Below are 14,762 nucleotides of genomic sequence, written 5' to 3' on the forward strand. Positions count from 1 at the left end.
CCCGAGCGCGTCTCCGCAATCACTCATCAACCGGAGCCAGGACTCTACAACCTCCAACGCAAACATGTCAACCGTGGGGGTAAATTTGGCTGTTACTAAAGACGGTGAGAGCTACAACAAACTACAGCGGCCCGATGGTTACCTTATGTCGACGCAGCCGCCCTCCATATCCTCCTCGACAGCGTCCCCGACTGCATACGGCAGCAAAAGAAAGTGCGCGCAAGAAGAGGCCGTTGGTGTTAAGCGCGCGAGGATCGCGCGCATCACAGCGCACCCAAAAAACCGGCCGCGCGCTGTAGATTCGTACCAAGAGTATGGGACACGGACGGTGCTACCAGGACTCGACGGTGAAGAGCAGTCATCCGACGAGACCACAAGCGAAGCGTTGGCCTACCTTCACGGTGTCCGGTGAGTGCTTACTTCATCTTTTGCACTCCCCTCACATGAGAGCATTATCAAGTGCATCGCTTATACATGAGGCCTAGGTCTGAAGCATCGGCGATTCCCACTCTACTCGTAGCCCCAAACAATGTCAACGCTGGCAAACTCGACTCAGACCATGACGAATCGCAATACAGAAGCCCGATGGATACTCAACGCGTCATATACAGGGAAGGAACCTGGATTGCCGTGGATTGGGAGTACAACGCTACCAAGTGGGAAACAGACTCGTTCGCCCTTGATCCACAGGAAGCTTGCACCAATGCTCTCCTCCAGCGCTTTCGAAACCTTCGCAAGAAACTCGCCGAAATGCGGAGGTATGGACGACTACCAGACACAGCAGCGAGCCGCGCAAAAGTAGAGAAGTTTGGAAAGCAGAAATGGTCGGAAACCATAGAGAAGGACTTACCGATTCTCCAAGAAATCATGCACATTGACGAGCCGACGCTGTATATGGCTCTACAAGGCTGCACGTTAGCATTGGGTCGATCAGCTAAGATATCCCGGGAGAAGAGCAGCTGGATATGGACCTTGTTGGCCCTAGTTGGAGATTTCGGTACTTTGGATCATGAGCGTGTGAGCAGAATTCGAGACTTGGGGCTCAGCGCAGGCCGGCTAGTGGGCCGACTCTACGCAGACAACAGAACATTGACGTGTGATGCACAAGAAGGCGAGTGCACTAGTCCCGAGGTCCTAGAGACCGATCCCAGAGAACAGACACATGGAGCTCACGACACGAGACATCTCGCGCCGAAAGTCACACAAACTCTGCGCGATGTTTCGGATGAGAAAGACAACGGATTAGACACGACGTCCTTCAGAAATGACAATGCCGTACTCAGCCAAAACACAGTCATTGAAGAGACGGATGATTCTGACGCAGAGATGATCATGTCTGAGGATGAAGTTGAATCAGAAAGCATTCCGGAAGATGGAGGTCTTGAGGAAGCTCGAGCGCGTCTTCTTGCGCAACTCGGAGACCGCTTGGTACATTCACAAGTGCCTCTGCCTCATACGCCCCCAATGCAAGTCCATCATCACCTTTCAAGGGTCGAGGCTGAGAGGCAGCGACAAGAAATACGCCGAGGAGAGCTGCAGCAAACTGCGAGTGCCACCAAATTGGCGCCAGTTTCCGAGCCGACGCAGGCCAAACCGCAGTCCATTACCCCATTGTCCGAGAGTGACTGGAACACGAAGGCAGCCATCGACATGATTCTGACAGTTGTAGCCGAGTGCTATGGACAAAGAGATCTGCTGAAATTTCGACTGCTCTGGTAGTTGCACACAGCGCGATGACTAGAAACCCATGCATCAATTTATTCGTTGTAATCCTGTGACTATATTTTGGCTACCGCAGTGACGTCGGTGTGAAGATGCACGGGCCAAGTCGCGGAGTAGAACGATTCTTTGCACACGCGCGCTTGCTCTTGGGCGATTGAGTCACTTTCCAGGTCCATGCAGCGCATTTCACCCCACTTTGTCTGCCCCGCGCTCTTCCAGGACGCCCTCCGATATACCTTCGCATACCGTAAAGTCAGCCGAACATCTATCCGAACCTACATTCTTGCACCCCGCCGCCGCTTCTCTACGCAAACTTCGCCCTTGGGCTTCGACGACGACATGGGCAAAGAAGACAAGAACAAATCGTTCAACCTGAAGGTGCCAAAGGGCACACGCGACTGTACATTTTGCCCACATTGCGCCCAAACGACTCGCTAACTATGTCAGGGACTGGCGAGGATGCCGCACTTCGCGACAACCTGTTCCAAACGGTAACGGAAGTTTTCAAGCGCCACGGCGCTACGACACTCGACACGCCCGTCTTCGAACTCAAAGAGATCCTCAGCGGTAAATATGGAGAAGACTCAAAGTTGATATACGATCTGCAGGATCAAGGCGGCGAGCTCTGCTCACTGCGCTACGATCTCACCGTTCCACTTGCACGATGGCTCGCCATGAACCCTAGCGTCCAGAGTTTCAAGAGATACCAAATCGCTAAGGTGTACCGCCGCGACCAACCAGCCATGACCAAGGGTCGCATGCGAGAGTTTTACCAATGCGACTTCGATATCGCCGGTTCCTACGACGCCATGATTCCAGATGCCGAGGTACTCAAGATTGCGACCGACGTCTTCGATGCGCTCAAGTGGGACTCGTACACGATCAAGATAAATCACAGGAAGATTCTAGACGGCATGTTCAAGGCTGCTGGCGTCAAGGCAGAACTGATAAGGCCGATCAGCTCTGCTGTGGACAAACTAGACAAGGTGAGCTGCAATCTCCATGTCTCTGCCAATTACTAACATGCTGCAGCTACCATGGTCAGAGGTCAAGCAAGAAATGGAGACCAAGGGACTGCCAGCAGACATCGCGGATAAGATTGGTGAATGGGTGCAGCGCAAAGGCGGCGACGACATCATCGACTATCTCAAGACAAACGAGACCCTTTCTCAATCGGAAGATGTCAGCCAGGGTGTTCGGGAGATGGAACAGCTCTTCTCATACCTCGATGCTTTTGGTGCCCGCAAGAGGATCTCTTTCGATCTCTCACTCGCCAGAGGTCTAGACTACTACACTGGGCTCATCTACGAGGTAGTTACAGAAGGCTCAGCACCGCGCGTAAAAGGTCAGCAGCAAGAAATCGGCGTAGGAAGTGTCGCCGCCGGTGGTCGTTACGACGGGCTCGTGGGCATGTTCAGTGGCAAGCCTATTCCCTGCGTTGGCATATCTTTCGGCATCGATCGAATCATTAGCATCATGAAAGCCCGCGGCCAGTCGACACAGCGTGCCAAAGATGTCGATGCCTTCGTCGCAGCCTTTGGTGGTAAAGGCTTCACCGGCCTGTTGACAGAACGTATGCAAGTCGCTCAAGAGCTATGGGCTGCAGGCATCAAGGCTGAGTTCTCGTACAAACTGAAGCCGAAACTCCCTCAGCAATTCAAACAAGCTGAGGTGGCCGGTGTCCCGCTCCTCGTCATCCTTGGTGAGGATGAGCTCAAAGACGGCAAGGTCAAGATTAAGGTCCTGGGAATCAAAGACGACAACGACCCCGAGAAAGACGGTGTACTGGTGAACAGGACTGATATGATTGCCGAGATTCGGAAGCGACTACCAAGCGCAGCTTGATTGCAGTTGGCGGGCGGACTTCCAGACTGACAGTGCACTTATAGATACCCATAGACTACATTCTACAAGCTCCCCTACCCGGGGTTCACAGTGTCATTCGCAAGGACTAAATTTGGAGAGAGTCTAGAAGAACAAAAGCATGTATACCTCGACCTAGGACGGACACGACGTTGATCTTTCCAGTCGGATGAATAGCGGTTTCCCTAGCATTACTTGAGTCGGATGTGTATGTATACAAAAAGTCTACCGGAAATCACCGTGGTGCTTGAGGGGTTTCTTATCATTCAAGTCCGCATTGATTTTGCTGTCGCGTTGTTAGGCAGACCAGAACTGTGCGGCACCAATCTGTGTGAGGACATTGTAGAGAACTTATTTCATCTGCGCAATAGGTCTTATGTACAGACGCATAACTGAAGGAAAAATCTCGCACTCTGCTGCCATGAGGTTTTGATTGGAATTGGGTAGTTGATGTCAGTTTGCGTGTCTAGTAGCCGTCCTTGCCCCACTTGTTGTATGTGTCATGGAGTTCCTACGCTCGTCAATACAGTCTGATTGCTGGTAATCAAGGGCGTCAGCTTACCTTGGGGAGAGTGACGTTGGGAATGACGACCACGTTAAGCGCAGAAGGCGCATCCTTCTTGACGCTGGTGTCACCTCCGGGGTGGTACTGGTATGGGCCTACACCACCATCCTGCTTCCAAGGCTCACTGCCTGCGGCCTTGGCGACAGCTCGTTCCGAAGAGGCACTGGTAGGAGAGCGGGCTTGCAATTGTCAGCATGTGAAGACGGGCGCACGAGGCAGAATCGATGTATCCGGGAACATACAGAAGTGCCATCCTGCCAGACCGAAAACACCGCTCATGATAGCGAACAGAACCTGTAGACGAATCAGCTATGCGCCCTGTATTGTCCAATTGACGTGTCGCATCCTACATAGAGCTCAGGGTCGCGCTTCGCTCCGGTCTTGAGGGCGTCCTTGCCGGCCTGTCTCTCGCCCTCAGCGGCGGCGCTGGCCCATCGTCGAAGAGCAGGCGTAGGACGGACACGCGGGGCGGCGCGGAAGGCGGAGCGGGCAATGATGGAGGACATGATGGGGGGTGAGTGGCGTGGACGGGATGCGAGCTATGGGATGCGTGCAGCGCGGAGCAGTGGTTCGATGTTGAATCTCGCGGACGCCAAGCTTGGCGGCTGCGTCACAGCGACGGCCATGCCGGAAACAGTCAGGCGGACCTTGCAGTGCGCCGGGCAACGTCGAAGGGTCGAGCATCAACTTTATGCGCCCCTTTCAGCGCAATCACACGTCTTGTCCATCGTTCCATTAGCCTTTCGGCGCCGCAGCCCTTCCATTCACTCACTTCCAGTCGCTCCTTCCCCTGCCGGTCGCCATCCTCGCCCATCCGCGCTCCCCGTATTCGTCGCGACCACGCGCTGCACAAGCCGTGACTTCCCTCCAGCCACACCCTCAGCTCTTTGATGTCATGCTGCGTGCCGAGAGTGTAATCGCGCCCGCAACCACATCACCATGGCCATGACGCCGTCCGAACAGAAGCGCAGCTCGACTGGCAGTCGCGTGTTGGGCATGACGGGCCCAGCAGGCGAGCCCGGCCTGCCACCCTCGCGACCGTCGTCGATTGCGACTGCCAATTCGGGCAGCCAGAACAGATGGTCCCAGGCCAGCCCTGCACGACGAGGCGGCGGCATGAGCGTCGCCGGCAGTCTAGGACACAGCCGCCCAACCACGTCTGCCAGTAGAACCCATGTTCCGCTGGCAGCCCACGGCTTCTTTCGCCCCATGAGCTCGCAGCGTCTTCAACAACAACGCAACCAGCGCCCCAATTCCCTCCTCGGCCACGGCTCGCTCTATTCCGACGCTACACACGAAACGGGCAGCAATCCGTACCGCCAGAGTACAGGCTCTACGCAAACAATTCGGCACGGCGCCCCAACCCTGGGCCTCCATCACGAGCTGGACCCGCAGCCTCCGCCGTCGCGCGGCACCGACATCACCGATAGAGACATGCCCGACCGCACCACAGCCAACACCACGCCCACGGGCGCAGAAACAGTGCGCAGTCGAGGCGAGAGCATCACTCCCCTGCAGCGACCCAGGCCTCAGCACCTGGATCTCTCTAATGTTCATGGCCACGATTCCGGCAAGCTCCCAACGCCCAGCAAATCGCCCCGCTCTTTCGGTTCCAGCTTCATGTTGTCCAGTCGCGACGGACGCTCAGCCCAAATACGACCCCATCAAGGACACGAGAAACTCACCTCTGCCGAGTCGTCACCCAGAATAGCCCGCAAAGAAGCTACTAAGGAGGCAGTCAAGCGGGAGCTCGGCAGGAACTACCAGTACTTCTCTGGCAATACCGCGTTTTGCTGGGGCGGTAGATTACAAAATACCCGCGACCGTCCAGTCAACGTCGCCACGGCAATCCTCATCATCTTACCTGCTGGCCTTTTTTTCGGCTTCTCGTTCGTGGACTCCCCTCCACTGCTATTGTTCCTCACGCTAACTATTACTATAGGGCCCCTTGGCTATGGACCAACGTTTCTCCATCGATACCCATCCTCTTTGCATATTTGCTTCTCGTCTCCATCTCCTCTTTCCTTCATGCTTCAGCTTCAGATCCGGGCGTATGTCATGCACCTCCTTTGTCATGAACACTACTAACGCCGTATAGATACTTCCCCGAAATCTACATCCATTCCCCCCTCCTAATCCTAATGACGATCCGCTCAGTCTCGGTCCGCCCACCACTGAGTGGACCATGGTGGTCTCCGCAACCGGTACGAATGCAGCTATGGAGGTGCCGACGAAATATTGCAAGAGTTGCAACATCTGGCGACCTCCACGTGCTCACCATTGCCGTGTATGTGACAATTGCATCGAGACGCAAGATCACCATTGCGTCTGGCTCAACAATTGCGTGGGACGCCGCAACTACCGTTACTTCTTTGTCTTCGTGTGCGCCACCACGTTGCTAGGTCTTTTCCTCCTGGGCGCTAGTCTGGCACACATACTAGTCTGGCGGGCGCAAACTGGAGCATCCTTTGGCGAGGCCATCGATCGATGGCGTGTACCCTTTGCCATGTGTATATACGGACTCCTCGGGTGGTCATATCCCTTCAGTCTTGGCATATACCATCTGTTCCTGGTTGGTAGGGGCGAAACGACACGTGAATATTTGAACTCACACAAGTTCCTCAAAAAGGATCGGCATAGGCCCTTCACGCAGGGCTCCGCGTTGAAAAACTGGGTTGCTGTATTACAGCGACCACGCCCACCGACCTATCTCCATTTCAAGAGAAAGTACGAGGAGGGCGACCAAAGATTTGGCTCGCGCAAAGACAAACGGACTGCGCCTCTAGTGCCAGAGCAACAGGGCGGCGGGGTGGAGATGCAGGATGTTAGTGGGTCTGGGGCATTCCAGGGCCCAGCCAGTAGGTCAGGACGTGACGCTGCAGACGCGACTGTGGCATGAGACGCTGTTTCTGATCAGCGTGATCATGTGGTTAGCCCATCTTAAGTAATAGCTTCTTCACAATACACGAGTGCAGGCACGGCACCATATGATCGTTTGCATGCACTGATGAGTGACTTCCTTGATTCTGTGTACATTCCATGATAACATTGCAGCGGGCTCGGTTTCGAAGACCCGGCCCGTACGTGCCGGTAATAAGACGGAATGCGAGGAGTGGTGGTGCTGGTAACATTGGATATACAGGGCACGACGGCCTAATCGGCTGACTGACTAGCTGCATGTGTTTACCTCCCCAAATCGTCCATCCGTCCATCTATCTCCCAACTCTGGCTCGATGCGCCTCCCAATGCATGCCCACACACTCTCCTAAACCGGACCGACAGTTGTACACGTTTCTTCGCGTGCTCTTTGCCTATCGCGCGCAGACTTTGGCAGTGTTGCTTCGTGAGCGCCGTTGACCCGCCCAAAGCGTCCACCTCCTTCGCGCGTCAGTGCCTCACCCCTCAAGACCACGACCACGACGCGTGCTCCTGCCTTGCCCGTCCGCTGTCATGGCCGAGCGCGATCTATCCCCAACTTCAACATCCTCTACGCTCTCGAACATCACGGTGCGAACTGACAAGCAGGGCGATGCTCGCGCCACGTCCAGCGCGTCGCCTTCCATCTCGACGCCACCTACCAGCCTCGGCGACGAAGCCAGCGTCATGTCCGAGATGACGAAGATCGAACAAGCTGTCGAAGTGTACGAGGAGGCTCCGGGCCTCCAAATGCTCGGCGAGACCTCAGCGTCCGCGCAAACCACCACGCCCGACGCCGTCAACAACGAGGCCCGCCGCCCTGCTAGGAGCTCGCGCAAGTCCGTCACCACGTACAACGTGCAGATTCTCGCCGGAACTGCGATTCATACGCCGACCAAATACCTTGAGAAGCACCACAAGAATGTCGTGCACGGCTCTCTCGAGGAGCTCGCGAGGAAGGAGAAAGCCACACCTATGCGAAAGAAGATGCTGAAGCGGAAGTCTGACATGACTGATGCCAGCGATCAGGTCGAGGATCAGCTGGCTGCCGAAGCCGCCCAGGCAGCACGACGTCGCACCTCCTCTCGCGTGACGGACCTTCGCAAGGAGGTCCTCCGCAAAAGCGGTGTCGGCGACACCGTCGCAAGCATGTACTCAGGGGGAAAGGCTTTCGTTAAAAGCACTTTACGGCGCAGTACTTCAGAGCCATCCTTCAAATCCGGCCAATCAGCTTCCCCCGCGGCTTCTCTCAAGCGGTCTCGCGATGCCCTTGAGGATGGAGACGCAGATAGCCAAGACCAGGAAGGAAAGATCTTCTCGCAGCCCAAGTCGAAAGTCTGGCTTAAGCAAGGTTTGTATGTTGGCCAGGATCGCGACTTTGATCCTCGTCTCTCAGAAAGCCAGAACCGCGCGAAGAAGAGGGCCAAGAAACCATGGCAGGCCACAATCTTGCCCCTCCCGATTTTTGCCTGCGAACGTCTATTGAACGAGGACCCAAAACATGTATTCCGCGATTTCAAGTTGCCATTCGATACTTACAGCCCTCTACCCAGAAAGGTTAAGGTCGACGGCTGGGTCAAACTCAACAAAAGTAACCTCACTATGATCCCACTCAGTCAACAATGCTAACGACTTGCAGACAGGTTCATTGGCGACGCATCTGCGCTGTGGAAACGCGACAAGCAAGACTCCTCCCAATGCTATTGCGATGAAGAAGATGGCTGTGGAGAGTCCTGTCACAATCGGATCATGGCGTATGAATGTGACAATACCAACTGTCCCCTGCCTCCGGAACTATGTAACAATCGGCCATTCGCAGAGCTCAAGAAGCGTGCAAAAGGCAACCGTTATGACTATGGTGTGGAAGTTCTCGATACAAAAGACCGAGGGTTCGGTGTTCGTGCTATGCGAACGTTCGAGCCACACCAGATCATCGTAGAATATGCTGGAGAGATCATTACCCAGTCTGAATGCGAGCGACGCATGAAACAGGTCTACAAGAAAGACAAGGTACGTTGTCAAGGTCTTGCATACAGATTTCTGCTAATCCTCTGCAGTGCTATTATCTCATGAGCTTCGACAACAAAATGATCATTGATGCGACTCGTGGGACTATTGCTCGATTCGTTAATCACTCGTGTGAACCCAACTGCGAGATGATCAAGTGGACTGTGGGTGGAGAGCCTCGGATGGCGCTGTTCGCCGGTCCCCGCGGCATCATGACTGGCGATGAGCTGACTTACGATTACAATTTTGAGTAAGTCATGTCCCATAACATATATGTTGAACCGTTCTGACTTCGTTAGTCCGTTTTCCCAAAAGAACATTCAGGAATGCCGCTGTGGCACTGAATCATGCCGTGGGGTCCTCGGTCCCAAGCCAAAGAAACCCATTGAAGAGAAGTCAATAGCTTCAGTGCTCATCACAGGCACGAAACGCAAGCTGCAGGATTTGCTCGGTCCTCGAAGGCCTGGTTCTGAAAGCACCCAAAGCTCCCCCAAGAAGCGCAGGATGCTTGCAGGCAACTCTGCTAGCGCCAAGGCGAAAAATGCTGTCGCTCGATTGGAGTCTGCTCGTGAGCGAGTCGAGAGGGAAGCAGATGCGCTGTCGCGCCAGAATGCATCCCGCGAAAACCGCGCTCTAAAGCGATCAAGTTCCGGAACTCTTGATAAACGTACGAGAGCAGCTAATCTCCGGACGGCAAAGCCATTTACCGTCAAATCTACCCGACACACAACCGTCAGCTTTCAAAGGAAGGTTACTAGGCCTGGTGCACTGAAGAAGGTCAAGAAGCCTACTCGACCACTGTCAAGCAGAAAGGCACTTCGCTCCCAACGACCGAGCACGCCAAATCGAGAAACGAGCACTGAGGTACTGGATTCAGAGGATAATGCTTCACCAAACATAACCCCTGCATCTTTACGCAGCGCTTCTAAGAAATCGCCTTACACCAGCCCTGTCTCACGAGAGCCTCTTGCAAAGGGCGCTACGACTGCAGTGAAAGACCGTGTTTCACACAAACCTTCAGTACGGAGCCTACGAGGAAGGTGATGAACGTGTCATTAAACTCCGTTGTATCGTAGCTTTGTTTCAACCCACATCATGCGGCAGATTTTCGCGAAGGGCTATCTGACTTGAACAGGCTTGCTGGGCTGTTTCCCAGTGACTTCAGATGTGTATGTACAGGTAGTCCTCTCCGGTTTTTAACGTGAACAATAGAATGATGGTTCCATGCGAATAGTAACTATTGCGGCGTGATGTGTCAATGCTTTGTTCACGTTTTCGCCGCTACCCAGTGGTCGTGTTGTAAAGCTCCTCCTGTTGGTAATATTCAAATCAGTGGAGAGGTGTCCATATCTGTGATACACAAACGCCTCTCCATCGCCATTTCGGTGAGACTATATCATACCGTGCTAAACCGAGCACGGCGGTACAAACTTTGCTGACACATTGAGTCACTCATTAGTCACCAGCGCTCACAGAAGATGTACAAGGCGAGCGAGTATGTACACATCGTCAAGCTCTCTCTGGACGATCACTGCCCTCAATCCAAAGTTCAAAGTAAGAAACCATCCTACAAAAACTCAACCTGGCGTACGTGTTATGTTGCCATGAATGAGCGAACACAGGCATACCGTCACAAATGTTCTCTCGGTCAAGGAGATAATGGGTATCTAAAGTCTTCAAAGAGAAGCAGCGTGATGAGGTGGATAATAAACGTGATTTAGAGACTCAATGAGCTATGCAAAGGTACCGGTGTACGAGCACTCAAGGTCATATGTCTCCGGTGCTTCCGGACGGCAAGCGAAATCCTTACATATGCATGGCTTCCGAATCGAGAAGACTGGCGGTAACATTGTCGATCGAGCGAATGGTAGAGTGATGGTTTGCTCCGAGTTGTATACGCTGCCATTCCGTAGACGTCAGCGTGCCTGCGCGCAGAGGAGTCGGCTATGATAATCGGACAAGCTGCCACTGAGTTCCGAACCAACTATTTGGTACTTGGTGTCCAAATTATAGAATATATGCGAAGCTCAGGGCTCATGTGTAGTATCAAGATGGTAATGAGATTGTTGTGACGCAACGGTGGGTAACGCGACGATGACTAATAATTTCCCGACGGGCATGCTGCTGCAGGGTTACCTTCCAAGACATCACATTATCACGAGCAATCCGCAGTCCACCAATGACGATGTACGCGATGAGGCTACTTGCTCGCTGCAGCTACGGCCTGCCTTTACGCCGCGCATTCCAGACGGCCGCTGCTCCCTCGGTCCGTGCCCCGGAGTTTGCTTTCGCTTTTGAGTAAGGCCTGCACACCATCAGCTTCTCAACACAGCAGCTGACGGCTGTCAGTATCGATGGAGTGCTCTTAAGAAGTTCAGATCCGCTGCCGCGAGCTCAAAAGGCCCTCTCTTACCTGCAATCACAGGGCATTCCCTTCATACTTCTTACCAATGGCGGCGGCAAACATGAATCCGACCGCGTGGCCGAGTTGAGCAGTAAACTGGACGTGTCTATCGATACATCCATGTTCGTTCAAAGCCATACCCCCTTCGCCGACATGGACGACCTCAAGGACAAGACGGTCATGGTGGTGGGTGGTGTGGAGGATAAATGCAGGAAGGTCGCTGAGGCATACGGGTATGACGGAACGACATTACATGGGGCTGCAACATTCTAACAGGTTGCATAGTTTCAAGAATGTAGTTATACCTGGCGACATCATGGTTGCTCACCCGGATGTATGGCCATTCTCGCAGCAACTACTGTCCTACTACAAGACCTTTACTCGACCGCTACCCGTCCCTATCGACGTTGATTCGCCATCTAGATCGCTCCGTATCGATGCAGTCTTTGTATACAACGATCCTCGAGACTGGGGGTTGGACGCGCAGATCATCAAGGATGTCTTGTTATCAGAGCATGGCATCGTTGGAACTTTGTCACAGAAGAACGGCAATCCAGCTCTGGAGAACCGTGGCTACCAACAAGATGGACAGCCCCCACTATACTTCTCAAACCCAGACCTGCTATGGGCGGCAAAATATCACCTACCACGTCTCGGTCAGGGCGGCTTTCGCGAAGCTTTCGAGGGTATCTGGGCTGCGATAACTGGCGGACAGACACAAGGTGTCAAGCTGCAGAAAGTCGTAATGGGCAAACCACACCGACCTACGTACGAGTTCGCTGAGAAGCGTCTGATAGCGCATCGGCATCATTTGATGCAAAACTATGGTAGTCCGCTGGGCCATCTGAAGCGCGTGTACATGGTCGGTGACAATCCCGCCAGTGACATTGCTGGCGGTAACAACTACCAGAGTCCGCATGGTACAGATTGGGCTAGTGTGTTAGTGGAAACAGGTGTCTACAAGAAGGGTACAACACCGTCGCCTGAGCCGCGCAAGATCGTGAGCGATGTTTGGGACGCTGTAGCGTGGGCTGTCGCGCAGGAAAAGTGGGCATCTTCAGCAGATGCTCCGTGATATTGAATTATGTACATGTATTGTCATTGCAGATATGATGATGCTCTTGGAGTGTCTCATAACAAGACTTCATTCCAACCTTCTGGGATACATCATCAGAACCGTGCGCATGAGTCGTCTGTTAATAGACTTTCACACCCAACCTACTGCTGCTCCAACCACTGCACAAACATCAAACCGCCGGACCCAAGGACCTCAGCCGTAGCCACCGGTTTGCTGTCTTCGATCCTTCCCGTTTCTAGATTTCGGTTATAGACAGCAACGTTCTTGCTAAATTGGTTCGCAATCGCAATCATGGATCCGTCCTTATTCATGTTGAAGTGGCGAGGGTAGTATCCGCCTGATTTGGCGAGTTGGACAAACGACAACCTTCCGTCCGCTGTCGGCTTGAATGTTGCAAGTGAGTCACTTGGAACCTGGGTGCTGTTCTTTGGGTCGGGATTGTCTACTTTGAACACCGTGCCGTTACGATTCGCCGCAACGAGGAACTTGTTGTCGGGTGACAACATCATCTCCGAGGCATATGACACTGGCGGGAGCGTAGTGTTGCCATATGTGCTGACCTCGTCGACCTCGGTGAATTCCAGGCCGCCGCACTCAGGGTAGTCTACTTTGTAGCTGATGATCTTGTTGCTTTTCTCGTGGACGACAAAGAGGTATGTGGTCTTAGAATCGGGGCTTGTCCAGAAAACTGCATGCCGAGGACCGTATTCCGGCTTTGATTTGAGTGGCTCGTGTTCGGTGAGCTGGTGGCTTGCGGGATCGATACAATATACGTGGACTAGATTGGCACCGAGACTAGGGAAGATCATGAATTGGCCTGTGGGGTCGAGGACAGCCTGGTGGATCTGTTCAGGCTTCTCGAAGGTGAAGTTCTGTAGGGATGAGAACTTGTTGCTTCCGTCGATGGTGAAGAGTGAGATTGCTGCCTGGGGGCCATACTATTTGGATTGTTAGTACATGTTCATCAAGGATTAGAAAGAGAGGGTTGTACGTACATGGGCAAGGGCAAGCGCCGTTCCGTTGTTGTAGGATATCGAAGACACCGCTCCTCCCAAAACCGGGCTGCTCGAAATCTTGCTGAGGCTGCCATCAGCACCAACGCTCAACATTGTAAGGTTGGCACCAATTTCTACTTCGTCTAGACACACTATCCTTTCACGACCAAGGGAAGCATCGAGCCATGTGGGTAACTTCCCACACTCATAGCTCTCATGAGTAACCTTCATCGTTTGGCTAGTGTTTTCGTTTGTGCTAGGTGGTAGTTCGAGAGTCTGGATAGCGCCAGGAGAAGTGTCATTTCCATATGATGCGACGAGGAGCCGACCCGCGGCTACTTGTCCTATAGTCGCTAACGCGATGAGTAAAGTGTTCATTGCTGCTGATAATGAAGGTATGGAGTTGTGTAGTAATACAAAGGGACCAAGACTTGTGTGGTTGTAAGAAGAAGGGAGGGCGTTGTATCGTGGGGATTATATTTTGTATCAAAGATCTATGAAACTGTGAAATGCAAAGAGAGACAGAGTAAGGAATGTGAAATGGGTCCTTGTGAATAGATGCGGGGAATCACAACCTTTGTTCTCATCGCGTGTGTATATAGTGATGCGTGTCGCATGTTTCACATTAACCGCCATGGGTCCTGTCAATAGGGATTTAGGTTTTAGTAGGACCGACAGATCCTAGGCACCGAGTTCAGCTCTAAGGGGCGGGTGTTTCCGTAAACGCGTGTGTGAGGTTCTTGATTGGTGAGTGCGGGGTTGAGCGTGAGCTGTGTCTCGGTGTTACTCGGTGATAGCCCAAAACACCAGTCGCGCTAGTGCGTCATGTCGCCATCTCTGCGCGCACGCGCTTGTGTGATGACCTCTTCACGAGTCCAAATGCATGTACGCATGCTCACATGCAGCCACACTAATCATGTCTACTTCCTCTTCCAGTTATGCCAACTATCTCCCGAACGAACTGCTGCTTGAGATCTTGGCGTACTTTGCATCGTGGGGCGAGATCGAGAGGCAAACCGCGCTTGCACGCTTTTCCGCTGTCAATAGGTAATGTGTCGCATTGAGGATCCTGGTCACATGAGCTTACATCAGTAGACAGTGGTATGATGTATGTGAATGCCATGCTACGGGCCATCAAACGTATTGTGACTAATTTGGCTGTTCGATGCATAGATAGCAGTTCAACCACTATACGAATCACCATATCTATCA

At 53.2% G+C, this 14,762-nt stretch overlaps 6 protein-coding genes across 6 annotated transcripts; 4 read left to right on the forward strand and 2 right to left on the reverse strand.

Moving 5' to 3' along the window:
• Positions 1 to 64: 64 nt before the first annotated feature.
• J4E88_007529 (uncharacterized protein) lies at positions 65 to 3,567 on the forward strand (the record flags this gene model as incomplete). The annotated part of the gene is made up of 5 exons (XM_049401146.1): positions 65 to 408; positions 486 to 1,715; positions 1,893 to 2,122; positions 2,170 to 2,708; positions 2,755 to 3,567. 5 exons carry the CDS (start codon positions 65 to 67, stop codon positions 3,565 to 3,567), a joined length of 3,156 nt encoding a protein of 1,051 aa, XP_049252830.1.
• Positions 3,568 to 4,051: 484 nt separating this feature from the next.
• J4E88_007530 (uncharacterized protein) lies at positions 4,052 to 4,656 on the reverse strand (the record flags this gene model as incomplete). The annotated part of the gene is made up of 4 exons (XM_049401147.1): positions 4,052 to 4,096; positions 4,148 to 4,329; positions 4,393 to 4,444; positions 4,501 to 4,656. 4 exons carry the CDS (start codon positions 4,654 to 4,656, stop codon positions 4,052 to 4,054), a joined length of 435 nt encoding a protein of 144 aa, XP_049252831.1.
• A 433-nt stretch (positions 4,657 to 5,089) lies between these two features.
• J4E88_007531 (uncharacterized protein) lies at positions 5,090 to 6,552 on the forward strand (the record flags this gene model as incomplete). Its single annotated transcript, XM_049401148.1, has 2 exons — positions 5,090 to 5,916; positions 6,249 to 6,552. The coding sequence occupies 2 exons, from the start codon at positions 5,090 to 5,092 to the stop codon at positions 6,550 to 6,552; spliced, it is 1,131 nt and encodes a 376-aa protein (XP_049252832.1).
• A 522-nt stretch (positions 6,553 to 7,074) lies between these two features.
• J4E88_007532 (uncharacterized protein) lies at positions 7,075 to 9,936 on the forward strand (the record flags this gene model as incomplete). Its single annotated transcript, XM_049401149.1, has 7 exons — positions 7,075 to 7,079; positions 7,205 to 7,230; positions 7,542 to 8,657; positions 8,706 to 9,076; positions 9,124 to 9,323; positions 9,373 to 9,740; positions 9,851 to 9,936. 7 exons carry the CDS (start codon positions 7,075 to 7,077, stop codon positions 9,934 to 9,936), a joined length of 2,172 nt encoding a protein of 723 aa, XP_049252833.1.
• Positions 9,937 to 11,252: 1,316 nt separating this feature from the next.
• Positions 11,253 to 12,552, forward strand: J4E88_007533 (uncharacterized protein; the record flags this gene model as incomplete). Its single annotated transcript, XM_049401150.1, has 3 exons — positions 11,253 to 11,371; positions 11,423 to 11,710; positions 11,763 to 12,552. The coding sequence occupies 3 exons, from the start codon at positions 11,253 to 11,255 to the stop codon at positions 12,550 to 12,552; spliced, it is 1,197 nt and encodes a 398-aa protein (XP_049252834.1).
• Positions 12,553 to 12,695: 143 nt separating this feature from the next.
• J4E88_007534 (uncharacterized protein) lies at positions 12,696 to 13,664 on the reverse strand (the record flags this gene model as incomplete). The annotated part of the gene is made up of 2 exons (XM_049401151.1): positions 12,696 to 13,493; positions 13,551 to 13,664. The coding sequence occupies 2 exons, from the start codon at positions 13,662 to 13,664 to the stop codon at positions 12,696 to 12,698; spliced, it is 912 nt and encodes a 303-aa protein (XP_049252835.1).
• Positions 13,665 to 14,762: the final 1,098 nt, after the last annotated feature.

This window comes from Alternaria novae-zelandiae (assembly GCF_023758075.1).
Source record: "Alternaria novae-zelandiae strain BMP 2774 chromosome Unknown scaffold_16, whole genome shotgun sequence".
Taxonomy (NCBI): Eukaryota; Fungi; Ascomycota; class Dothideomycetes; order Pleosporales; family Pleosporaceae; genus Alternaria; species Alternaria novae-zelandiae.